Source organism: Rissa tridactyla, chromosome 4 (genome assembly GCF_028500815.1).
Source record: "Rissa tridactyla isolate bRisTri1 chromosome 4, bRisTri1.patW.cur.20221130, whole genome shotgun sequence".
NCBI classification, from domain to species: Eukaryota; Metazoa; Chordata; class Aves; order Charadriiformes; family Laridae; genus Rissa; species Rissa tridactyla.
Genome location: NC_071469.1, coordinates 93211211 through 93237862, shown reverse-complemented (window position 1 = coordinate 93237862; position 26652 = coordinate 93211211). Strand labels below are relative to the sequence as shown.

The 26652-nt window shown below is 47.8% G+C and overlaps 2 protein-coding genes across 7 annotated transcripts in view; one reads left to right on the top strand and one right to left on the bottom strand.

The window, feature by feature from the left end:
• The window catches only part of SPG7 (SPG7 matrix AAA peptidase subunit, paraplegin), a 41379-nt gene extending 15619 nt beyond the window's left edge, over positions 1 to 25760 (bottom strand). Inside the window, exons 1-10 of one of the 3 annotated variants that reach the window (XM_054198307.1) lie at positions 25648 to 25760; positions 24682 to 24944; positions 15108 to 15210; positions 13684 to 13773; positions 8667 to 8917; positions 7519 to 7658; positions 4747 to 4849; positions 3087 to 3212; positions 2604 to 2766; positions 1658 to 1831 (exon numbers count right to left, since the gene is read on the bottom strand). In XM_054198307.1, the coding sequence (XP_054054282.1) occupies positions 1658 to 1831; positions 2604 to 2766; positions 3087 to 3212; positions 4747 to 4849; positions 7519 to 7658; positions 8667 to 8885 (925 nt within the window). In that variant the 5' untranslated portion in view covers positions 8886 to 8917; positions 13684 to 13773; positions 15108 to 15210; positions 24682 to 24944; positions 25648 to 25760. Of the gene's footprint in view, positions 1 to 1657; positions 1832 to 2603; positions 2767 to 3086; positions 3213 to 4746; positions 4850 to 7518; positions 7659 to 8666; positions 8918 to 13683; positions 13774 to 15107; positions 15211 to 16366; positions 16538 to 16741; positions 17012 to 24681; positions 24945 to 25647 lie in introns of those variants that run through there. The other 2 variants (XM_054198305.1, XM_054198306.1) reach the window with 2 other exon arrangements.
• Positions 25761 to 26038: 278 nt separating this feature from the next.
• ANKRD11 (ankyrin repeat domain containing 11) overlaps positions 26039 to 26652 on the top strand; it is a 159044-nt gene continuing 158430 nt past the window's right edge. For all 4 annotated transcript variants that reach the window (XM_054199225.1, XM_054199236.1, XM_054199228.1 and 1 more), the window contains exon 1: positions 26039 to 26302. The gene's annotated coding sequence lies outside the window, so the exon portion shown is untranslated. The remainder of the gene's footprint in view (positions 26303 to 26652) is intronic.

Genomic DNA, 26652 nt, shown 5'->3' with positions numbered 1-26652 from the left:
AGATGAAGAGCGTTAGGAGGTAACAAGTGTCACGGTTACAGTGAAGGGAAAAGGTGGCTCTGTCCCATAAAACAGCAGACTGATACAAACACTCCCTGATGGGCAGGTAGTTATTTCTTACCCTGCTCTGCAATAATAAGATTTAGCAACAGAAACACTGCAAGTTGGGTCAGTGCTGCAAGCTCTGATAGAGTTATGACTAAGACTAGCCAAAGGATGATTCTTTTTGGCACTTGTGTGAGAGCGTCTGAGAAAAGGGCCGATTCCAGATGCGGTACAGCCAGAAGCCATCCAGAAGCGTGGCATCAAACCAGGGCTTGTTCGCAAAGCTCCTCTCTCTCAGTTTAGGCAGGGTTTCTATAGTCAGACAGACAACGTGAGAGTAAGTCGAAGGACGAGAGAACTGATATATTACATTCCTTATGTCCCTCCGGGACAACTAAACTTTAAACCTTAACAGGCTTTAAACCACTACCTGTCTTAGATGGAATACAGCAAGTATTCAACAACATTTAATGGCCAGCTGGACCTAGATGTTACCCTCTACAGACAGCAATGCCCTTGCTGCCAATTCATTTTCTTTTGGTTCTCCAGGACTGTAAATAATTCTTCTCCAATTGCCAGTGGGAAAAACATATTCCCAAACCGAAGCCATTTACTACAGTAAGAGTCTTTGGGGTTGCTGCCCTCTGCCAGCCATGATCTCTAATGCACATTTTCTGTTGATTTTATCAGCAGGTGGATGCTCACGTGGCTGTTGGTGCAAATTCACTCTGGATGTGCCACTATACTCTGTTCTGACTCAGGGTCTTCAGCGGAGTCACAAAACCAGTTGGCTCTGGGGTTTTAAAATTTACTAGATTTAGCCCCAAACCCTTAAAAGCTTATATGTGTCTATATTTCAAGAGGGTTCTCTCCACAACTTAGTCACAGCAGATATTCAGAGATCTGTCCTGATACCAATTACTTCCTCAGGCACCATCTGCCCTGGAGAAGTCCTGCCTAACCAATGGACAGACAAAGAGAGAGATGCTACAGTGCCTTCAGAAACAGAGACTAATGATGGAGCACATGGGTTCAGACTGGTGCTTGAGGAAATTCCCAAGGGTTCTGCAGGAAAGCTTGGGTCAGCACGAAGCAAGTACTAGGCACACAACTTCCACAAACCCTGTGCTGAACAGCAGCTGCTGCTGCTTGTCCTCTGTATTCAGGGCAGCAGCTGGTGAAGAGGGGAAAGAACAGAGAAAGGACCCACTTCAAGCGAGCAACATGACGACCTCTGAAACCAGAGCAAGGCCAGCCAAGGCCACACTTGTGTCCACATAGGAAAAAAACATCTTTCAGGGCCACAGCCCCCTCATTAAGCAGAAGTCTGAAACACAGTTATCACTTGTCATACAGGTGGTCTTTTAGCAAGGACACGACCAAGCTGTAGTTCTTGGCTTAGTCCTGAACAGGCTGCGAAGTGCAAGCTAGCCTTTTCCCAGGGAAGAGGGGAATGCGAGTTGTTTCACAATGCAACTGTAATTACCTCAGCAGCAAGAAAACACTAAAGAGGTATGGCAAGTTCAAGCAGGAAAAAAGACGTACAGGCCAACAGCTTGGATCTCAGAGGTGATGAGGGCCCAATTGCTGAGAGACAGAGAGAAATACTGACCGTCCATTTCCACCAGCAGCTGGTTTAAGGTCTGCTCCTCCTCAGCATTGGCGAAACCAGATATATTGGTTGAGCGCTTCTTGCCCACAGCATCAATCTCATCGATGTACACGATACAGGGTGCACGAGCCTGAGCTTCTCTGAAGAGGCTCCGAACTCTGGCAGCTCCAAGACCTATAGGGGAAGGGAAGAAGAAATAAGCCTTGTGGCTAAAATTGTTAGCAAAGCTGGAGAGCAGCATTACTGGCCCCCAACAAGACACATGACACCGGGCAAACCCTCAGTATATGACAGTCCCTCTCTCAACACTCCCAGCCACAGAACTCATACATTTAGTCCTTAGGCACAGCTCCTCCTGGAGCATGCCGGCTTTTAACTGAGCTCCCAAAACTGCAGGGACTCCTAGAGGTGCTGTAAGAGGAGCTCTGCTCCCAGCTCCTAACATGAACTCTTGTTCCTTCCACAGGTCAGAAGCAGAAATATTCATCATTTTCCTGCACACTGACCCTTGCTGGGTCTCAAGAGATTTAGCAGGAAGGAAGAAAAGGAGAAAGACGGAAATCGCAAGGCACAAAGAGGCTATACTTTCCCCGTCAACAAGGAGCAGCAGAAAATCCATCAGCATTCTCATACAAGGAAGGAAGCTTCAGTCAATGGCTTTAATAATAGGTATAGGGTAGTCAGAGATAATGCTTTCAGGTGAAGAACCATGGATGCAGAGTCAGAAAGAAGCAACTAGCAATTCAGACGGCACGCATTTTAGATACTACATAATTAAGTACTCTCTATCACTGAAAACATTTTATATTTTCAGGTGAAGTATCCAAATCTCATCCTCCCCATGCAGAGAGGCTAAAACTCTGTCCTTTGCAAGAGACCCAGCCAGCACCTTCCGACTCCACAACAGACCAAGTAACCTCCACACCCTTCCTCCCAAGGAGCTTACCTCCTATCACCTCCACAAACTCAGAGCCTGCCATGGCCAAAAACGGCACTTGTGCTTCTGTAGCCACTGCCTTCGCCAGCAATGTCTTTCCGCAGCCTGGCGGTCCAAGTAACAAGGCACCCTTGGGCACTTTAGCCCCAAGCTGAAGGTAGCGATCAGGATTCTGCAAGAAGAACAACTCTGTCAGGTCTGCAGCTCACATGAAACATCTGTGCAAGAAAATGGCCTCCCAGAGCTTCCCGATACTGTTTGCAGCCTGAGAAACTCTAAGCTGCTAATGGGAGCAGCTACATCTGCATTCCTGTTATGGAATTGGAAATATAGAGATTGAGTCATGCTGATCACAGCATAAAGAGCCATCAGTTTATTTAAACAGAGGTTGCTCAGCATCATGAAGGATGAAGAGAAAGATATACCCTCCTCCCCAGGTCAGCTACCCAGAAGATGGGTAGCAAGCACTTATTTTGTTCTACTTTTATATACCTTTAAATAGTCCACAAATTCTTTGACTTCCATTTTCGCCTCATGCATTCCTGCTACATCCTTGAAGCCAATCCCTTTTCCAGATTTCCCATCCACAATGGTGAAACGAGCCATTTTCAACTGGTTCTGTGGAAGGTAGCACAAGTACTGAAATCATGCTCTGACTGTGGACAAGGCAACAGTCTGGAAAGGCTGTTTGCTGTACTTTGGGAGATGGCACGCCACAGGTATGAAACAACACTGCCCCTAAAAACCAACACTAAAATGCCCACCACCAGTGCACTGGCGTTTAACTAATTTTTGCTTTGGAAATGTCACAGCTGGATTGTTGACTCGAACTTCATTTATTCACATTTTGTTGGAACCAGAATAAAGCTGCAAGAACAGTCCCAACACAATCCAGCATAAACTCCATGTAGACCAGACAGCGATATTTATTAAAAACATGCAGAATGCCCAAAATATTATTTGGGATCTTCTCCCTGATTTCCAAATGCTCTGATCCTTAAATACATATGGGATAAGTATAGTTTTGAGGAATATTTATTGATGGTAAATAACTGCCAGTGGTAAATAATTACCAATACTGTCTTGTAAATGTATATAAAGACATTTTGCACCACTGTCCAATGCTGCCGGTGGTTTCTATTGCAACACAACGCAGGGATGGAACTATAGGTTCTCAAATTTGAACAGACACCACATTTCAGTCTCCTGGTGCGTGCTAAGCCACAGTGACAGTCAAAACAAGAATTTAGTTAAACGTCCTACTTGTAACTGCTCATTATGTTCTACTGAAAACAGTTACCCAGGATTTTTTTTTTTTCTTTGAGAAGAAAGTTCATAGCTTCTCAGGCCTCAGAAACATCAGCTTATCCAAATGAAGAGTTAAACATGCAGGGCCTAGCTGTCCGCACTTATGTGGGGACAGAATCTTCTCCTCAAGGCTCCCATTACTCAACACTTTAAAATCTTCTTGTCTGGGGAGCTGCATCCCTTTGTGTGAAGAGAATCCCAAAGCCAGAAGAGAACTGCAGAGGAGATTGAGTGGGAAATCTAACAAGGGACGGAATTCGCCATATTTTCATCCCCAAATCCCTGCGGTCAATGGCAGTGCACCCCGGGCTGATTTCTACAGAGTTTCATCAGCTGATCCAGGCAAGGGTAGAAGAGGGGAGGAGGAGATTTGCCTGATGTTGCAAGCGAGGCATGTGGCATGAGCGGAACAGGCCAACACATAATGAAATCCAGAATCTGAACATATTTTATAAATTGAGAACTCATTTTGCAGAAAGCAGCAATTCCTACTTCTGGCTGTATGGGAGGCATATTGGCAGGACCCAGTGAAAAACACCATCTGCAGCTGCAACTCATTAACAAGCTTTGAAAATAGCAGAGCAAACCGGACTGCAAATTCACTGAGCTCAGCCCTTCCTGCCATTGGGGAAAGAGAGGGCCTCAGCTAAGGCCAGTTACTGTACGATCCAGTCAGATGATCAGGACAGGAAAAGATGCAAGATGTGTCAAGACTGGAGAGTCCTTGGCACCAGTTAATTCTCATGCTGCATTGACTTTGCTGGGGAAAGGGGAGGAGATTAGGCCAGCAGAAGACCAGACAACCCACAGGCTGCAAAACAACATTAAGATCCAGGATACTTACAAAGGCATTGAATCCTCCCACCCGGCTCGCAACCCGAATAAGGCGGAAGATGCTCCACAGCATGGACACAGCCACAAGAGTCACTATCAGGGAAATGACATCACTAAAAGGACAAAACCAAGACAGGTACAAATTGAAGCATTTGGCCACAACTTGGTAAATATTACTCAACACATAGCTATTTTCACTTTTAAAGATCCCAACATTTAGGCTACAAGTGCAGCAATGAGCAGACATTACTAAGAAAATGGAACCTTTTTATATACATATATATAAAACCCAAAAAACCACAACAATGACATAACCTAAAAAGTTAAACAGAGGACACTGGCAAATACTGCTTACAGCCGTGGAAGAACTTCGACCTCACCATCCCCTTCAGAGGCATTTCTACTCATAAAACAAAGAGGACCTTCAGGCAGTCAAATCACACCCAGAATAGAATCCGGTGGGGCTGGCAATCCACCCAAAGGGGAGCTCACTGCAGAAAAGCTGCATCCAGCAACACTAGGGAGATTCCAACTGCCCTAATCCTGGCAGAAATCCCACTGCAGGTCTCCCATTAAGAGGCTGCTCTGCCTAGTGTGGTTGGCCCTCCCTGGTCAAGTCTCTCCGAAGTCCTTTATGTCAGCAGAAGTACTACAGCAACCAACCCAACAATTTTCCGGGTCCTTTGCAATACCAACTGCATTAGGGAGGGAGATGTGGAGCAGAGATGGCACTGCAGGTCTAATACAGTTAGGAGACAACCACGCTGAGAGCAAATATGCTGTGAGCTCTAAACAAAGGGTGCTTTCAATAGGAGGAAAAATGATATGTCAGATGACAGGTTGGTATTTGTGGGACCCTGTTCTGCTTCACGTGCCTGTGAAATCATCTAGTCTCACCACAGTTCTGTATCTTATCTTTAAACTAGGAATGTGTGTTCCATCTCTCACAGAGGGATGATTTACTGAAGCAAGGGGACCAGCATGTGCTATATACCCAGCTGCATTTATTCCTTCTCGGTGAGAGATCCTAGGCAATACTGGAAACCGAAAGTCACCTTCAATTTGTCAACCATGCTAACAGGATTAATTCTGAAACGCATCAAGCGCCTACATCTCAGAGTAAACTGAATCCAAGCTGCAAGTGCTCCGCACCTCACAGGTTCAAACTCCAGATTGAGACTCTGAAATCTCCAGGCACTCATCAAGTCTCCTGAGAGCCTTCAGAGCCTATAATAGCTATTAAAAAAATAATCTCTTTTCGGGGCAGGGGAAGCAGCTTGTATTTGCAGCTGACTAACTATTCAGTCTACTCTTCCTGTTATACACAAGTTTGAAAAAACTGGCAAGTTCTGAATTTCAACTAAAGGTCTCATACTGCGTGATCAATTAAAAGAAGTTTACCTTCATACAAACCATGTACTAAAAATGTGCAAATATTGTTCAGAGGACAAGTAACTAGACAAAATCCCATCCATGTATCCATTCATATATGAACATGGCTTTTGTTTCACATTTGGTAAGGTGTCCGCAAGGAAGAATTACACACACTAGCCATCCCCACCTCCAGTGCCCCAAACCCTATGAGCTACTAAAAGAGGATGACGTGCTCTGCGTGGCGCACCAGCAGCTGATCAGGCATCTCAGCAGACAACTGTAGCAGCATGATGCTATCTGTTGTCAGGAATCGGGATTTCTTTACTTCGCAGCCAGGACTTCTGCACTGCATCTCTCCGCTAGTACTTTAGAATAAGCAATTAATTGAGAGCTCTGCAAATGCCGGAGTCTCTCCCCACACTTCTGGAAAGCTTCTTTCTACATCAGTGTAACGGCCATCAGTGATGGAGGTGGACTTGTTCAATAGCCCCGTGAGTCAGCTTCACAGCTCTGTTTCGTACTCTGGACCCCATAAATCCTGCTTTGCAAAAACAAGCTGCCGGTCTTAACAGAAGGGCAAATAAGCCACATCAGCAGCAAATGACCACAAAACATTACTACATCATATGAAAGCACAGAATAAAGCCTAGCCAGTGCTCTCTAATCTTTTGACAGATCTTCCCTCTTCTCACTCATTATAGCTTATTTCAGAATTAAAAGCTTTGAGCGCTAATTTTTTTTTTTATTTAAGCAAAGGATCTTGGTTTTAGGTAACAGAAAAGGGCTGTAAGTTTATTAGAAGTACTCCTCTCACTGAGATTTTGTATGCTAACATCAAAGCTGCTCTGCTCAGTATGTGGCTCACAGCTGGAGCAAGCACCAACACAGGCTGTCCTCTGATCTACAGCTGTTGGAGAAGCAGGCCAAAACTAGGTGTTTATTTTTACAGACTGAGCAACCACCACAGGCCTTCCTCGAAGCATTTCAACGGGGGAAGGCTTGCTACACCACCAGCATTCTCCACAGACGAGGGTGTAACATCACTTGTTGAGTAAGGGTTTCTATCACACTCTGCACTTGAATAATTGATTATAAGGACAAAAAGTGCTCAGCTGTACAAGAACGCACAGCAACTGACACAGACTTTCCTCAGACTTGCTGACACTGACCCAAAACATTTTGGTCTGCTGCAATTCCAGATACCTCCTTGGGATCCTTGCTTTTGAAATGTTAAGATACATCTAGAGCGTGCCTATTCCTGAAAGACGGACGCAGTGCTCCAGAACTGGGACTATTTTTTTGTTCAATGTTTATAACAACACCACTTAGTTGAAAGGGACTTTCCTATCCAAGTGAGGGATGTTGTCACCAATACAAGACCACCAGTAAGCACAAATTTACATCATACTTTCCATAAAAGCCAGGATGTTTGTAGGAAACAGGGATTCTCTCTCTCTCATCAATATTCAGCTCATCCTCCACAGCTCTCAGCTTCTCTTCAAACTTGTCAATGTTTGCCACCCGCATTGTGTACAACAGGGTAACGTTCTGGGGACATGCAAACAAAAGCGGCACATAAGTATTGTAATATAAGGATACAGCAACAAGCAGAAGTGCACAACATGGACAAGTCAGATAAAAGTTAGCCTTATGTTACATCCTTTGATACTACATCAATGAAGTCAGGAGCAGATAACTGACACTAGGGCTCCAAAGGAACTTAGGAACACCTCTAATCTTTTCAGCACCTTATGAAAGCATAAAAGGCAAGACTTAAGTCTCAGCTCTCTAGAAAAAAGGAGATGCAACAACTTTGTAGGCATGCTGAAGGATGGAGTTAATATTATAAACCCAGTTACACCGACACCTTGGGCTCAGACAAAATTTTGTACTATATATAGAAAACTACATCACTGGGAAGGAGGTGTCTTGCGCTCCACTCAGACTTTTTAGATCTTGTTTCTGTATCTTTGTCAGAAATTAATTTCATCCAGCAGTTTGCAAAGTGGATCATAAGTCACTGAACAAAATGGGATGTATCCAAGAACAGTATTTTAATCTCTCAAGCCAATTTGTAATGATTCTTAGTGGCAACTCCTGGAAGCAAGCATGTGATCAAACTTTGCTTTGTTACCATTTTGGGAGATTTAGTAAGGAAGTCTGACAGCGTTTGACAGAACATCTGAAACTAAAATCCAAATAGGAGAAAATTTTTGAAACAAGATCAAGTAGTAAGAGTTTACAATCTTCTAGACGCCTTCTCACGTATCAGACTGAGCTGGTAAGAAAAAACTACTGAATTTTTCCAGCTTTTTTGACATACTTAAGATTTCCTTACAGGCCATTATTAATTATTTGTATAATTTAAAATAAAAGTCTTAGTTTCCAGGTTGATATGAGTAACAAAAGTCTCCTGAACTTCAACTACAAGAAAGAGAAAAATTAACGAAGAGCAAATTTACCAGCTAGAGTCTTACCAAACATATATTCATGAATTCAGTTCTTTTCAACAGCATAATCTGTGATCATTTATTCCAGTTATAGAAAGTCACTCACAACTTGTCCATGTGGAGTTCCTCCTGGGTGCAGATAAATCTCCACAATATCGCTCTCTGGCACCACTTCGATTCTCTGGACCTCCCCCTTTGACAGCATCTCATTCACAAAGTAGTTCCAGGAAATGTTGGTCCCTTCTCTGTTCTCGCTGACCGTGAATCGAAACATCAGCACTATGAAGGTTATGATGAGGAGTGCCCGTAAGCGTTCAAGATGCATCTGATTTTCTCTTTTCCTACGTTTCTCATCCTCTTTAGAAAAAAAGATATCAGAGAAAAAAAATAAAAATATGAGTATATAATTGCAGAGCTTTCGGACCCAAGGAAGGGACAATTAAATGACAAAGGTTAACACAACAATACCTTCTTTTTTTTTTTGTTGCACGTTTGGTTTCTCCTGAAGGACTAGCCTCAGAAGCAGTACCTAACTGGCATTGCACGGGCAATTTTCTGGCTTGGCTCACAAAGGAGGTTGTGTGACTTGCCCAAGGTTATGCACGTGAGTCAGTTTTTGGATTGCATGACATTCCCAGACCTTTCTGGCTTCTACACTGTCCGACCACAGGGCCTCAGCTGTACATGTGAGACAGCACCAGGTCAAAAGCCTAGTTATGAAAAGTGCAAGCACTCAGACAAACTTAACAGTTGCCTGGAAGGAGGTAAATTTTGCATTCTGCTAGCCAGCAAAAAATCTGCTCACATGACACTGCTGCGCCTACATTCAACTGTTCCCCAATGCCCCAAAAGCCATGAAGCGAGGCATCGTGCACAGAGAAGATGATGGAAGACCACCTCATTCGCTTTAATCGTTGCTTCAGTAAGAGGAGGAATTGAAGCATCAGTGAGCCAAAGAAAGCCCCCCACTTCCAGAAGTTATTGACTGCGTACAAAGACAGACAGCAATCTCAGACGTATTTTGAAGAGCTCTGGTCAGCATTTCCTGTTTTAAAGCAGTCTAATCCTGGTTCAGGAGCCTTCAGATGGTCATAGACCACTAGACCCATTACAATTCCACCAAATGTCATTCTAGTCTAAAATGAGAGACTATCTCATTTGCCTGGCCTAATCTGGACATAGGCCAAATAAAGCCATCGGACCCTTGTTGCTAAAAAACAAAACTCAGGAATGGCTATAGCCTACTTCTATATAACACGCTTCTACACTGCCTAGGCCTCAGGTTGTTGCTAACATATCCAGAGGAAAATACCAGCAGTCATACTGTCACTGGTAAATCACATAGCACAATATTATAAGAGATAATTGCTTCCTGGTGAGCTCCTGATCTGCTGGCATCCTGTATCACAAGACCAACAATGTTTCTACTACCTGCATTTGCAGTAAATCTGAAATAGCACAGGAGACGTGATATGCTGCTTACCTATGCATATAAATACACTGCAAATCAATCTCGCTGTCTTAAAATCACACAGATTTTCTTCCATGCTATTCAACTAACCTCATGTTTTAAAAATTTAATAACTTGTCCACATCAAGGAACATTATAAGAGAGGGATTCCTACGCTAGATGTGCTTTACCCCACCTTTACTGTATTAGTGCTGTACCGGAGTGATGACGTGAGAAAAAGGGATGGTTTACTTCCAAGTATTTTCCACCAAACTTTTTTTTCAGACTCCCAACATTTTTTGCACTGCATAGGCAAATTTAAAATTCAGTGGTCTGCAAAGGGCTGCCACAGCACAGTTCAATGTCAACTGCTAGCTAGTGTTTGAGTTGTTAAGATGACAACAAATATCTCCTCCTCTTTCCAGTCACATGTGGATGTTCTTGATATATAATTTAGCACTTGTTCTCAATATACAATTTAACATCAACAGCAACATGGCATACATAAATACTATTCTACACCCAGAAATAAATTAATTCTGCACCCCTGGACTGCTAGTGCATCTGCCTGCTGCAGCCCAGATTAGATTTATTTGCAAATTCATAACAAATGTTCTGACACCAGCATTTATCACTAGCCACCAATTAGACCCTACACACGCTGCAACAAAACCAAGGGACAAACATATGACCCAGTCAGATGCTAAAAAAAGTACTCTGTCCTTCAGATACACAGCATCATTTTTCACTCGTTTCCTAGCTCTGCTCCACATTTAACAGGAAAGGCTTGTTCCTAAATAGAAACAATGCAGCTTTTCAGATAAGGTCATAATTTCAAAAGACACTGACAAGCTCAGACACTGCGTCCAGCCCATCCACTCTGTTCTTCAATGCCATCTCCTCACTTGTGTTATCTGCGAGATCCAGCTTTATTAGAACAAAGCAATTCATCACAAAGCTGCAGGATGACATCCACTATAGTCTTATTAAATAAAATTAAAATATAGTACGATAGAGGCCTTAGTTTGGGCAATATCCTGAAAAGCTGAGCAAGTTCTAAAAAAAAAAATCTATAGAGAAAAGAAATTACTCTGGAAAAGTGAGTACTAACAGAAAGAAAGTCCAATCTATTGCTATGCAAGTTCTTTGGAGATGTCAGCATCAACTATTGCTAAAGCACTTTTCTGTATTAAATTTCAGACAAAATGAGGAGGCATATGGCATGTTCTAAAGCACAAATAACTGAGGATACTATCACAAAAAGATCACCACAGGGTAAAAGCTGGCCATTAGATACCTTGACACAAACAACTTCTCCAGTTTCTAGCAACTGGGCTTGTCTAGGACCTTTAACCTACAGCTGAATAATTTCAGGAAAAAATACCTTTTCTAAAAAGCTAGAAGACAACACAAAGCTTTCCTCTACTCTGCATTTAATTAAGGACAAAAATCAATCTATTTCTAAGCTTATGTAAAGTATGACTATCTTTACAGTATAACATTCATATTGCACCATAAGCTACCCCACAATATTCAGTAAATGAGAACCAGTAACTCAATGTGACACTTGCAAGCAACAGCTGTGGGAATACTTCCAGCTTTTTACTCTCAAAAAGCCTCCATGAAGCAATGATTTGCCATTAACCCCAAATTTGAACCCTCCGATTAAAATCTTGCAAGGGCTGCAGTGACAGTTTGAGGAGTTCTTTTTAATAATTACTGCAGAGACAAGTATTCCCCTGGAGACTTGGGGTAGCATTCCACCTCCCAAAGTCAAGCTATCCATTAATCACAGGAGAAAAGAGGCCACCAAACACAGCATGTTACTGTTTACTAATTTTAACAGCTACAATACTTCTTCAAGGCACCGTGCTCACAGTCACCCTGTGTGGTCTTGCAAACACTGAGGGCCCCAACCTCTAAGCTCTGACTTCCTTAACGAGGAATCTGCAACACCTGCACTCACACCCCATTGAAGACTTCAGCCCAGTTCAATGGATCAAACAAGCAAAGCCACTGCTCTTGCCTTAAAGATTGCATGAGAAGACACAGGTCTGGCTAAAAGTCTTCAGCAGCTGACTGCTCTTACTTCAAAAGTTAGTTAATCCAAGAGGATTCAACCATTGTGTTTAAGCACACCAAAGGAAAAGCCGAGCTATTACATTATCTGATGACACCTAGGTAAAAGTTTATCATATAGTTTATAAAATTGTATTACAATCTGTGTGACTTAAACATGATGCTAAGTGCCTTCCAACTCACAGTACAAAGGTCTGGAGCCGGCCAACTACAGAAGGGTTATCTCTCACTCAAGAGTCCAGGAAACAAGCAGCACAACAGGTAACCACAAACTCTCTTAAGACATCACCAGCCTCTGCAAGCATCAACCAACGTCATAAAATGAAGAAAATTATCAGGTCTTTGTTATGCTTCTGCAAGCACTACTGACAAGCCATAGGAATGAGACCTTCACCTCAGCCACTTCTGACATCTTTCGTAAACTGCCCCACCAGGCCCATAGATCCAGGACATGCCATCAGCTGTGGGACTTTGCAGCAAAAAATCTACATTGCAGAGTCTGAAAAAATGCCTTATCCTGGGCCTAGAAAAATCTTTGAATCTTTGCATGCACTTCAGTGCTTGGGAGGCTGGAGGGAAAGAGCATGTACTCACAAATGAGCAAAGAAATTTCTTTACAGAAGTGGGAGAGTCAAATTACACTTTTTAAATGGAATGCAGCTGTTGTCAATCTACAAATAGCAGAAAGTTGACAATACCAAGACTCAAAGGGACACCCACAAATCCATTTGTATTTGAAAAATGTTTGGTGAAAACCTACTGTTAGAAGATAACAGTGCCTCCTACGAGGATCAGAGCACTGTCTGTCAGGAGTTATGCAAAGTTTTTGTCTAGTACACTAAAGTTATTCCCCTGCACCCCCACCACACATTAGTGCCATTAAATTCCTCACCCCCTTAAGTTACGGAGAGGGCTTTCTGCTACTTCTCAACATAATCTGGCACACCATGTAGATCCCTAAGTTCCACAACACATTTAGTGAGATAAAGTTAATTTTCGAGAAGTCCTGTACAGCGGGACGCCTGGGGCTTAGACAGTATGACATGCAAAAAACAGTATCTATGAAGACTGATTTTTTAAAAAAGAAAAATTCTGAGCAAGTGCCATTAGTAACACAGATAAGAACTCTTTAAGGAATCTATTTTTAACTTTGAGCTCTGTAAATCACTAGAAGTAGGGACAAATTCACAATGAAGGTAAACAAAATAAGAAAAACAACCACAATCCAGCTTGAACTTGCATTAACTAAATTTGGTTCTTTATTAAGTTAAAATGCTCTACAACAAAACCTCAGTTCCACTTCACAAAGTGACAAAACTAAGACAAGCATCAATGAAAATATTTTTACAGGATGCAAAGCAGCACAGAAAGAGAATCAGTTTCATGATCTGTCTTAAGACTTAGTATTCCATCATCTAAGCCAAAATACGCCTTGAAACTTGTTCTTAGCCATAGGCTTGTAGAGGTGGTAAGTCACAGGTACAGGTTTACAGTACCATTAAGATCCATTAAGGTGGATCTTCCATGCTCTCCACCTTTATTCCTCACACACACACGGTTTGTTTAATTAAATGTCTTTTGGGCACATACATACCCTCGTCCTCTTGTGGAGGTTTCTTTTTGAATCCTTCATTCTTCTGGTTACTCCCTTGAGAGCTTGAAGTAGTGAAACAGTAAGTGCTACCTGCAGGCAAGCAGAGTTCAGTAGTTACTACCAGAAGACCTCAGGAGACAGTAAGAGAGGGGAACTGAGGACGGCAGAAATACACGTAAGCTCCAAATGCAGAGAAAGCTAAGCTCCACATCACCCAAGCGCACAGCTTCGTTTGTGTGCTAAGGAAACAAGACAGCCAGAGGGAGTAATGGGAGGGACCGACTCCTTCAGTTTCCTTATAATATATATTTTTTTCACAATCCTATCAAAATATGGTTTTATTCAGAGATCACTTTAATGTGGCAAAGAAAATAATTTGAAGAAATTTCTTCAGTGTTGAAACATGTACACATTTCCCAAGGCATAAAACCATCGTTAAGAACAGCCTCACACGAGGAACTGTAAATGATTATGAAAGGAAATGTATGTGCTGGAGTTCAATGCAGGTTTCTCAGTAAATGCTGTTAGGATAGCCTAAAAAGCCAAGAAAGTAAGGCTACAAAATAGTAAGACTCTCAGTTGCGGCTACAAAACAACAAACAATGGCTTTTTCGCCAGGAAAATGCAAAAAGTTCAGAAGGAAAACTGACTTGAGGACAGCAGCTTCCATCTCCCATGGTCTTTCACGAAGCCTCTGGAAAGAGAAGTGAGCCCAGAAACTGGACTGCTTGTCCCCTGCTAGTTTTACTAGGGGATTCACTGCCATTTGAAAGATTATGCAAATATTTTTCTTTTAACTTAAAAACAAACAAACAACAAAACACAACTCACAAACCTCTCAAAGGTTAAGCAGCCCAAGCTCACCAGGCCCACACTGGCCAGGATAGACGTGAACAGTTTTGTTCAAATCTCAAAGGCATCAGCAAACTCGTCTTCCCAATTTGAAGAGTGGAGCGAGAAGAATGATTGCCTTTGTTTTACATTTTTGTGCTTTTGCTCTAAGAACTCAAGTAACATTGTCTAACATACGCTTTTAACTTGTTCCAACGCAAGGCTTTCAGCAAGGTCATATGATGTGTTTTCTGACAAAGGTGAATGACATTTTCTTCTTAGGCTTTGCTAATGAGGCACAGAAAGATTCTCTACTTTAAAGCCTGCTAATTTTTAAATTAGCTTTTAGGTCTAATGACTCAAGCGCTTACTTAATCACGCTGAGCTCCTTGTGGAAAGGTGCCATTGTTCATCCCTGCCACCCAACAAAAACTTAGAACCCCTGTAAAAGGCACACAGCTCCCAAAGCCAAGAATACAACAGCTTTATTTCAGTTTCAGGAGTGCAGGCAGTGAAGGCAAGGAAAAGTCAACACTCTTACTAAATAAGAACTTTCCCCTCCTCCAACCGTACAGTTACTCTTTGGGACTCACCTAAGAGATTCCAAAGCCTGACTGGATCTCGAATTATGTGTTGTTTCACCAAGACTCCACGGAGACCTTGATGTGTGGGGGAAAGCGTCTGCGACAGAAGGCTCTGAGAGGAAGACAAAGAAAAAAGAAAAAGCGACGACTCTTAGAAGAGTAGTGTGACTGCTTACCCTTTCTGTTTTCTGTGAGAATAAGATTTCTGAACATAAAAATATTGTGGGCAAGCTGAAAGACCATCAACTGGAGACCTGAATATTATTTCCTGGTTGTGCTGTGAACTTGCCATGTGGCTTTGAAGATGTTTACAACCCAGTTTAAATAAAGTTTCAGATAGAAACATATACTCAAACCTCTTGAAAATTGTATCTTTTTCCTCCCTGCATCTCTGTTCTTTGCTTTAAAGATGTGTTAGAAGTCAGTTCTTAAAAATGTAAAGATACGCTCCAACAACAGGAAATTTTAAGGACTACTACTTTGTAATCCTGCTGCATAGCAGTATGGACAAGCCAGCTATTTCCCTGTGGTAATTCAGCAGCAATCCTGCAGTTTATATTCACATTTAAAGGCAACTTCATAAAATTTGAACTGACATGAACGAATACCCTCACTGAACACAAGTCCTGCCCCTTCTCTGATGTGTGATCCCTGTCTCACCACCCCTCTCTACTGCACAGGCACAAATTTCCATGCAGAAAACCAGACAGGGCCACTAACTGGGCCAAAATCCCTCACTGTTTTATCCTGGTTTGCTGGGCAGCAACACAACAGCTTGTGCTGGCCCAAGACATTAACCTCTTGGGATCGATACTTTGTAGAACAGAACAGCTTAGACTAGTTTAAATTGATCACAGAAAAACCTGGCACGATTCACAAAGCAGTCCCACAATTGTTCTTCCTCCATGGCCTACTTGGACTGCCAGTGCTTTTTCACTGCACTGAAGAAAAACACAAGACAGTCATAAATCATGCTGGAGGCCTAGTTTAAACAAGAACCTCGCCTTCTGCGTTAAGGCCTGTGTTGGAGAACCCTGCAATGCCAGCAGCACGGCAAGAGGGGGAAAACACATCTGTGGCACACACCAACGTGGTGGGTGCTTATATCATAAAAGATGCAAAGAGCCAGCACGAATAAAGTTAGAAAAAAAAAAAACTTTAATCAACATTTTCTTGCTTATGACAGCCTAAGTGTTCTCTTCGTATAGTATTTGCACCAAGTTACTGCTATGTAACACTGAAATGACGGAACTTCGGGATGGTCTAACCTGGGGTTTCGGAAAAGGCCCCGCCTCGAAGCAAGAGCCCATTTAACCTCCGTGAGGGCTGACCCAGCTCCCCTCCCTTCGCCCTCCCTGGTGCTCCGGGCCCCGCAGGCTGAGCACCCCGCCAGGCCGGGCTCTCTCCAGGGGACGCTGCCTGCCCCGGGGCGGCTCGGGAACGCCGCTGAGGAGGCGAGGCGAGGGGCTCCGTGAGGCGGCGGCCCCGGGGTGCCCCGGCAGGGCCTCCCCGCCCGGTGGGCCCGGCGGCTCCTCCCGCTGCTCGGCGTTGCACTCCCCACCACGAACGGGGGAGGCGAGGCCCCGCCCCGAGGCCTGCCGGCCCGCTCCGCTCCGCCGGCCCCGCCGCCGCTACCCCGTTACCTGCAGGCCGCCTCCCGCGCCGAGGGGACCGCCGCCGGGCCGCGGGCGAGCCCGGGGCCAGGCCGGGGCGGGCGGCCGCCAGCAGCTGCAACGCCCCCGGAGGAGCAGCAGCCGCAGCAGCGCCATGACCCGCCTGGAGGCCTCCGAAGGGCGGCGGTGGCGGCTAGCGAGCGCCGAGGGACCGCTGAGGGGAGGGCCGCGCCGGCGGGACGCCGCGCTGGGAGCCGGAGGCCTCAGCGGCGACGGAAGTACTGGGTGAAGAGCGAGCGGCCATCTTGGAAAAGGGCCAGCCGCGGCGGGGCTGCCATGCCTCAAGATGGCGGGCGCAACCGTTGGCCCCGCCCCCGGCTGCGGTTCCGCGCGGGGGCTGCCGGGCCGGCCCGCCCGGTTGCCGCGGCAACGGCGAATCCCAGCCATCGGCCGTCGCCGGGCCCGCTCCAGAGACCCGGCCCCGGGCCCCCGCAGCCCGGCCTCGGCCAGGCCCACGGCCCGCCCAGGCCAGATCCCCGCGGCCCGGCCCCGTCCCATCACTCGGCTCTGCCTTGGCCAGGGCCCAGCCCGGCCCGGCCAGGATCCTCCCGCCTGGCCTTGGCCAGCCCCCCCCAGGGCAGACCGCCCTCCACAGACGAGGCCCAGGCCAAGGTCTGCCTGGCCGAGTGCCCTGGAGCCCCCCCCACCAGGCCTTGTCCGGTGCAGGCAGGTCCCTCAGCCCAGCCTTGATCAGGCTCGGATTTAGATTTTAGAACAAGCACCTAGAAGGAGCGAGCAGGGTCCTGCAGGCACAGGAGAGGTTGTGGCCACCTGGCTTCACTGTGGAGGCACGGCTGGCAGGGAGAGCTGGCACTAGGGAAGCAGGCGGTGCAGAGTCTGGTGGTGTGAGTACACAACTAGCCCCACTCCGGGATTTTTATCATCTTAATGTCACGTCCCACATAATTGTAATGGCTGGGAAAAGAAGAAAGGAACAACCTCTGCAATCTTAGAGTCAACAGAGAGGAAAGAGACCAGCTCCCTCCCTTTGAAGCTGTTGCTGGGGAAGACTCCCCTTCTGATAAGGTATGAATTCGCTCTGATAGAAAACAGCATTTAGTATCTGCTGCTGAGCATGATGGATTAACAACTATGCTCAGAAATAAAATGAGTGAACAAATATGTAGACATTTATATGTTTGCTCTCTGTCAGGCAGGCTAGCTGGCTCCTGTGAGCTACCTTCTGTTGAAAAGACATTACAACGTGTTTGACAACTCACAGTAGCCAAGCTACAATGCGGCTGATAGTCTGCTTTTAAAATTGTTCTGTTGGTGCATGTGTGTGGTTCTAACTGTGGTGGAACCCCCCTTCCTGCAAGCACTACACCAGAGCACGTCAAGGTTATGAGTGGTGTTAAGTTCCCCATGTACATATCACAGAGGTCATTGTATTTTAAGTCTCTGATCCTAAATCTTGCGTAATCTCTTCCTATTTTGCACTCGTTGTGCACAGCAGAGTGAGTGGGCTCGATGTCCTCTGCTGAGTATTTTTGTGGGTCAGGAAGGTATTTCAGAGCAAACATCACCTCCCTCCTGCCACAGTTACACCCTTGCTCGACTGAAATGAATATTCTGTTTGCCAGGCCTGTAGGTCTGATCTCTCCTGCCTGCTCCCTTTGATGTGCCTTCAAGACGTCATGTTTCTTTCTCCTCTCCTGTCTTGCTGACCAGGATGGTTTCCGCAGCTTTTTCTCCCTCCCTCCTGTCCATGTTTCTCCCCTCAGGTGGCTCCAAGGCAACTTTTAGATACCATTACTGTTGTTAGTTCTCCTAACTTACCTGTCCTAAAGTATCTCAGGCATTCTTAAATGGGAGGTTGCAGGGCTACATAAAATAATAATAAATAATTATCTCCCTTCCCAGCAGGTCTGAATTATCATCCTCTTTCTAGAAGAGTCTCTTAGGATGTTAATTGTCATCTGCCCCCTGGGATGTGTCTAAGTAAACCTTCTACCAGCAAGGACTATTAGCATGTTAATGTCCTCCTCACTCCTGGAAGTCTCTTTGTATCACTGGCTTAATCGTCAAACAGCTTAATTTACAGACACAAAATTAAACTGGTTGCAATTAATCCGTATTGGCTGGTCATAGCTTGCAGTGTTGCAGTGGGGATGTAACAGCTAGCTGTGGAGACACCAGTGGTTCCTCCACCCCACAGACCCCACCCAGCGTGGCTGGAGAGGCCGAGCTACCCAGGGAGATGCTGTGTGGCCCACATTGCTACCCGCCTCCGCTCCATGCTGGCCACATGGGCTCTTCTCCTGGCATGCCTGCTGTCTGGAAAGAGAGGGTCATCTACACCTGCTCTGCCTACGGAGGAATCTCTCTCTCTCTTATCCTGGCCAGGACTGGAGGCTGCGAAACCCAAGGCTGGCCCCTTTGTGGCCGCAAGGAGCCCAGCTCTGATACGAGCACACACAAAGCCAGAGGCAAGATGGGTGCTGCAGAGCTGCAGTGGGGAGCGACAGCAGAAAAAGCTCTGGCTCAACACAAACATGGGCAAACACAAGCCCTCCCTCTGTGCCAGCCCATGCTCGACAGCCTGCTTGGCCGGGTGGCTGCCACAGAGACAAGTGTCACAACTTCACCCACCCTGCAGAGGGATCAGTGGCGGGAGGGGAGGGGGGGGCGGTATTTACGCTCTGGCTGTGTTTGGGGGAGGAAACGGCTCATTTGGAAATGCTGACTGATGGGGGGGGCTCCCTCCAGCATAGGCACAGAGCAGAGAGGTGTGGGATTTCCAGTGGGGAGACACAGGATAGAGAAACCATGGCAAAGTGTGTCAGGAACCAAGGGGCTGTGGGGCCCCCCAGTGCCCCCAACCACTGCAGGGTACCAGTGCCATGCATGTCCCTACCTCCCCTTCACTCAAGCCACGTCACACCTTGCTTCCATTCATTTTCTGATTAGACCTGTTGCTAATTAGGCCTGATCTATTTTGAAAGAGTTGCATCATTTAAGTAGAATTATAGCCCGATTAGAAGCAAAGCAGTGCAGTTTGCTTAGACAGGACTTTATTGACTTCCGCCAGGCTGACCTGAGAGAGCGGGCCAAATGGGTTTCATTATGCCTACCTTACAGCTTTGTTCCAGCTTCAGTGAAGACAAACTTACACCCATTTAATGATGGAGGGCAACGAAAGCTGAACAGGTCCAAACTCCAGCACAGATGACCACCCAGCTGAGCCTGGATGGGCTCACTGACTGCAAAAGCAGCGTTTCAGGTCTGTAGGGCAGCTGGGCTCTTGCTGCGATGCTCCCAGCCAGAAGATGCAAGCCTCAATGTGACAAAACCATACTGAACTATGAGGACTGGTTATTTACAGACGCACCATGTAGCTGGAGTTGACGTGATTCCTGTTCCTGCTTTCACACTGTGCCTCAAAGGCAACCAGATGATAAAGCACCAGGAAGGAGGGCCAGGGGTCCTCGTTGGTGCCAACACAAAGTGGCGCCAGGAAGGAGAGTCAAGAGGTTTTGCCCTACGTGCAGCCAGCAACTGCCATGGCTGCACTGCAACTCTTGCGTGGGTGGCTCAGGCTGCGCTGCGTATGCGGAAGCGAGTGCTGTCCTCTCTGTGTGTGCGAGAGGTGACCTTGGGAAAGGTGGCTTCAGTCACTGCCCTTGGACTGGCAATATGCTCCTTTGGGAGTAAGCCAATATTCTGAGAAGACAGATATAACCTGATCCAGGCTTGGCCTTGCTGGGATGTGCTCCAGCCATGACATCACTCAGTAATGCCACGTGTATTTACTACTGGGGAAAGGTGCTGGATTGGAGTCTGAAATCCCTGGTTTATCTCCTGAGCAGGTTAGGAACAGGAAGCGGCATTAGCAGTCCCATTCTTGTATTTTTCAGGCCAAGAGAAATCATTTTCCGCAGCTAAAACAGCCCTCAGCTCTGCTATGTCTAACTTGCATCTCCTATTTCCATGCTCCCTGTAAGACAGTCTTGCCACCCTTGCTCTTGCCTCCCAAGTCTCAGGAAGCTCCTTGCAGGATCAAGGCTCCTTGCCATCAGCCTCCCAGCTTAGCTCAGACTAATTTCAACACAGCACTTTGCAAACTGAGTGAACGGATACCTGGAATCAGGTGGCCACTGCGCCATCCACAGACTTCACATCAATAATGAATCAAAGGATTAAATGTAGAGCTGAAGCTGCTTGAAGGCAGATGCAGACTTTTATTTAAAAGATGAAAAATTGCTCTGTTACCCACCTGGCAGTGTAAGCCAGGACTCCTCTGTGGCAGGACAAAGACGCACGGCTCGGTGCTGGCTAGGGGGCCCCAGAGCGTTTCAGCACCCTTCAGCAGTCTGCATCTCTGTCACGTACCAGATGGGTTTTTTTAGATGACTTCTTTGCAGATGACAAGTCAAGGTCAAGGGATAGATGCTCCCCTTCAGTGTAGCAAGGCCAGGTATCCAGGAGAGCCTTAGGCTCAGGAAACAAAGGACATGCTTAAAAAACCCCACGTCTGTCCCTCAAGCACAGTGAAACTCCTCACCAGGGAAAGATCTGTTCAGCAGATAGTCTTTTTATATGACCCAGTCCAAAACCATCACACCTATTCCTCCAGGAGCAGCTCGGGATCACTGCAAGTTCCAGGGCTTCCTGCTGCCGCTGCCAGACCCACTTCCCAACCTGCTCCTCAGCGCACAGAGGACAGCGTGGCACTTAAACTGCTCCTCCCTGGGGGCAAGGAGGGCACCCCAGCCCCACAGTGAGGCAGCCGACAGGCTTAAGGCATAACTGGGACACAGTGCTGGGGTACAAACTTCTATCTTTGAGTCACCTCTAATGACCAGAGAGTTTAACTAAGACACGGAGGTGACAGATGGCTATAGGCAGGGGATCACGGGGAATCAGCCATACAGCAGCAGCGACTGAACCGTCTGCCAGTCATGGCTTAGGAATCGCTAGAAAAGCAAAGTAAACGCAGGCAAGAAGGAGCAATGCTTTAACAGAGTGACATGGGTACCTCTCAGCTTAGCTTGCAGGGGTAGAGCAGGAGGAGGGAAATAGCTTGTTTGTGACTCAAAGGCCATGAATGAGCAGATTGCTCCATGGGAGTGCACTCCCTGGAGAGCTGCTGAAGCGTGCAGAGCTCGGGAGAAGCCCAGAAATCCATCTGTGTGCAGGAGGTAGCTGAAGTCATCTCCAAACCCCACAGACTGGAGGAGGTCAGTAAGCTCCAAGCGAGCAACTGTCACTCCACACCCCTGAAATCCATAAGCAGCCTAGAAACCTAAAGCCTGTCATTAGGAATCATAAAAACAGTAATTAGACCAGGACTGTCACAAGTTCACGCCTAGAACGTCAATACGAGGCATTTACCCAGCAGCAGGGGACCACTACCCTCAGAAAGCATCCTCCTCTAGGGATGCAGAAGGCTTAAAGCTCCACGGACTTACTATTTGCATAGGCATAAGGTCCTGCAGGGACCCGTGTAAATAGACTTACTATCCACAAGAGCAGCTCAAAGCTTTGAGGGGTCCAAAAATACTGCTGCCTGTGCAGGCCAAGGGCATGGGAGCTAAATCAGCTCCTGGTTCTCTGGCTCTGCCTGTCCTGAGCTCCAGTGTGTGGTCCTGGTGCTTCGCTGGGCTGATGCTGGGACTCAGATGATTACGCAGTGGGCTGCATCGAGGAGTTAAACCTTCAGAAGAATGCTGGGTTTGGTATGAGTGAGCTGTTGCATTAGTTTAGCCTTAGTATTTAATCACATCTCATAGAGCTGTGAGCAACCACCTCCTTATAAAGCAGGCGAAAGGCCAGTCTTTTAGTTCTTAATGGCATCACAGGCAGAAGGCCTTGTTTTAAGTTGAAGATGTCCTTTAACAACAACAAAATAATATAAGGATGGCTTGAAAGTAGTTTTATTTAAGAAAAATGAGATTGTGTGAGATTGAGTTAGCGAGTTTTCTGCTGCAGTACCAAGAGCATCAGCTGTACTCCTTGCTGGCTTTCCAAATGGCTGCCTTTCTAAATGGCTGCTTTGTTTGCCAAAACCATCTCTCTCCAGAATGTTAATAGATGACATTAATTAAAACATGAACCACACTTAAAGTAAAGGTTCTTCTAATCAAAGTTCTTATAAAGTTTTATTCTCTTGGCCTCTGTGATGTTGGTACTTGAATAGTCACACAGGGTTTACCCTGATGTGTGACTGTAGTAGTCATAAATCACACATTGTCTAATCTATTAAAAATAGTTTCCCATCTTTACATCTCGGTAGGAGCTGAGTCAGCAGAGAACTGCACCCACGTTAACACAGACCAGGTGTTTTTGCCCTTATGGTTGACATAATAGTTCCTTCCATCACGAGGCGGTTGCTATAGAGCTTCGAGGGGGCTCGGCTGAAGGGGAGAGATGAATATGGTTACCCATAGGTTGCAAAAGCAGGTGAGTGGCTGACGCAGGTGCCATCTCCAGAGTTAGGACAGGGAAAGAGTAACAGAGCAAGGACCAAAGGTTCACGGAGCTCTTTCCCCAAAGTCAGTGTCCTTTTAGTTTGCTGTGACAGACAGAAATAGGCCTGAAAGCACATTCCCCAAGTGGCCTAATTTCTCTGCCCTCATGCAATGTTCTCTTTCCTCCTCAGCACCAGAGTATTTGTTTTATTTTAGGATTTGAGATCTCACAACCTTTAGTGAAGGATAAAGGTGCTCAACAATTAGGTATAGTGGTGGTTTTTTTTTTCCCAAGAAAGTATCGCAATTAAGTTGCAAGGAGCAAAAGCCATCCCAGGGTAACAAACCCAAGCAGATTAAACATCCTCATCACAGAAGTCTCACCCAGAAAACCAGCAGAACAACCCCCAACTGAAATCATTCCTCCCCACACTCCCGCTGTTAGCTTTCTTTCACCAAGTACTTTTAACATCCTTCCGTGAAATAGGTTGATAGTCCACGCTGTTATGTTCAAATAGAAAAAGGTCAGGATGACACAGAAAGGATTTAACTTCCACCCCAGCACTGGATCTTTGACCTGGATGACATTCAAGGCTGTCAAGGAAGCAGTTACAGCCAACTATATTTAGGAAATGAAAAAACATATTTCCCCTCTCATCTACTCACTCAGAGGCACCAGCGAGGCAAACATTTATTTGCAGTGTTTTCAGTGAAGTGTGACAAGAAGCTTAATGGAAGGGAGGACAAAAAAAACCCCAACAACCTTTCTTTTGACTGGTTTAGTAAGTCTTATGGAGGAGGAAGATGGGTAGAGATAAAAAGACTAAGCCTAAGTAGAACACAGGACCAGCTTAACAGGCTCAGAATTAATCTCTCTCATGCTGTTATTTAACAGTGAAGTCGGACACGTGCTCCTGAGCCACTCCTTCATCATTACTGAGCCCAGCAAAGAGATTTTTCTTCCTGGGGGACTACTGGCATCCTCAGGACATGAGAACAATCCTTAAGGCTGCCAAATGTGTGACTCGAAGTGGAACTGCAAATGCCAAAAAAGCAATCACAGTTATGGGCCACGCTCCTGGAAGAGCGGGGTTAAAAAACAGAACAATTACTGATGAGGTCACTGGTAGAAATTGTTTGAGAGCTGCTGCCTCAAGGGTTCCCCATCCTCGGCAACCAAAACAAAACGCAGTGACGCAGCTGTGCAGGTGGCTGCCACCCACACCAGGACACCTGGGCCACCCGGTCTGGGCGGGGAGCTATGCACGCGTCCCCATTTTGGACTTGCTGTGAAGATCTGCTCTGTAAACAAGATTCTTCCCTGGGGGATACCACAGCATTTGGTTTACCTGGATGACACGAAGGGGCTCTGGCACTTAGATGCGTGGTACGAAATACAGATACACAACAAGCATTCCTGTTCCATAAAAAGGTTGCGCTGAGCTCAGGCATGGGCAGCTGTGCTTGAGTAATGGGATCTACCAGTACTTTTGGAGTTACCTTACTGCTCGAGAGCACATATGTAGCAGGTGGGAACGCAGCGACTGTGAGGAGGAGATACCGCAGCCCCACCGGGGCTCAAGACACTGCTGCAGCCAAACAGCAGGACAGGAACCGAGTCGTCACACGGCTGCCCGTCTGCACGGTGCGGTCCAGCATGCCCACACTTTCTTCTGTCGCTTCCACAAGCCCAGCGGGACAAAGGCTTATCCAGTCAGGACTACCATCCTTGTTTGGAGAGGTTTGGTTGTTTAGATGAGACCCTGTAAATAAAACCAGCACAAAAGCCTCTTGGCATTATGCAGTCAGCACTTGAAAGGATCAGAGAAAAACAACGAGGCACAACGAACACAGCTTGGTCAGGAGGAAGGTCCCGCTTGGGGCCAAGCGGAGGAGCCGCGCTTGGTGGCCTTCCCCCAGGACGGCGGGAGCCACACTCAACCCGCGGGTCCCCGGTACCCTCAGCTCCGTCCGGGGCATCCGGGGCTTGACCCGGGCGATCCCTGGCCACACAGAACGACGCTGTATGTAAATGACCACCGAGGGGAGCTTCTCATTAGCACAGCCTCTTATCGACGGGGAAAGCACTGGGCATCGAGAACTTTTAACGCGAACGCCGTTCTCAGCCCCAAAGCACGCAGCGGCTCGTAACGCCGAGCGAACGCCCGGTGTGTCCCGGCGGTAACGTGTAACCGACCGCTGCCCCGCGCCGCCCTGACCCCTGGAAACCACCGCCTTTCAGGGACAGGGACCGCGGGGCTCCCCGCCCGGCGGGGGGAGACAACCGGCGGGAGGGGGCACGACAGGACGCGGGACTGACCCCGCACCGCCCGCCGCCGCCGTCCTGTCAGAAGCCTCCGCTGGGCCCCGCGGCCGCTCAGCGGGCCTGGGGCGGGCGGCACGACGGCGGGCAGCCCTGTCCCGCTGCCGGCGGCGGAGCGGCGCCTCGGCGGACCCCACACGTACCTCCGGGGCTGAGGGGAGCGGGACCAGGGCCGGGGAGGGGGGGGCGGCGGCGGTAGAGAGACCAACCCGCCCCCCCACCGGGCTCGCCCCGGAAGCGCCGCCGCGCTCGTGACCCCTGCAGAACCCGCCAATGGGCACCCGCGCCGCCGGGACACGTCGGCCAATGGCGGCCGCCGCCCCTCAGCCCCGCCTCCCCGCTCTCGTCATGCCGAGCGCGCGGCGGGGGGGGCGCTGTGGCGTCGCGTTCGCCTCCCCCTCACCCCCCCTGCGCTTCCCCGCGGCGGCGGCGCGCTGACGTCGCGGCGGCGCTGGCCGTGTTCCTCCAATGGGGCGCGCCGACGCGGCGGGCCAATGAGCGGCAGCGTCTCAGCGGTGGCCGATCGGGCGGGCGGGCGGGCGGCAGCGCTGGGAGCCGAGGCCGAGGCCGAGCGCGGCGGGGCCATGGAGCGGGCGGCCGGGAGGCGCCGCCGCCACTGCCCGCGCCCCCTCCGCTAATACCGCTCCCCCCCCCCAGCGTCCCTCCGCCGCCGCCCTTCAGCGCCGCCGTAGCCCCTTCACCCTTCCCCCGCCGCCTCCTCTATGCGGCGGGGCCGGCGGAGCCGCAGGCCTCGCTCCCCCGCGAGGCTGCCCTCGGCCCGCTGAGCCCGGAGCTCCGGTAAGGGGCGGCGGGGAGGGGGGAGGCGGAGGCTGCCGCGACTTGGTGGGAGAGTAGAGGGGTCTGGGTGGGGTTGGGGTGGGGGGGAAGCAGGGGGGTGAGGGCAGAGGGGCCTAAAGAGGGTGCACCGGGAACAGCGCGGGGGGGTGGGGGGGGGGCACGGGAGGAAAGCGCCGTACCGAGGGTTTTGTGGGGGGTGGCGAAGAAGGTCAGGGCCTGTTTAGAGCAAGAAAGGGCTGTTAGGGACTGGGTGAGGAGAGGGGAGAACACGGGGGTGTCCGTGGAAGGGGAGAAGGCCCGGGGGGGGTGGGCAGGGGGTGGGAAGGGGCTGCAGGAGGCTGGAGGGAGGC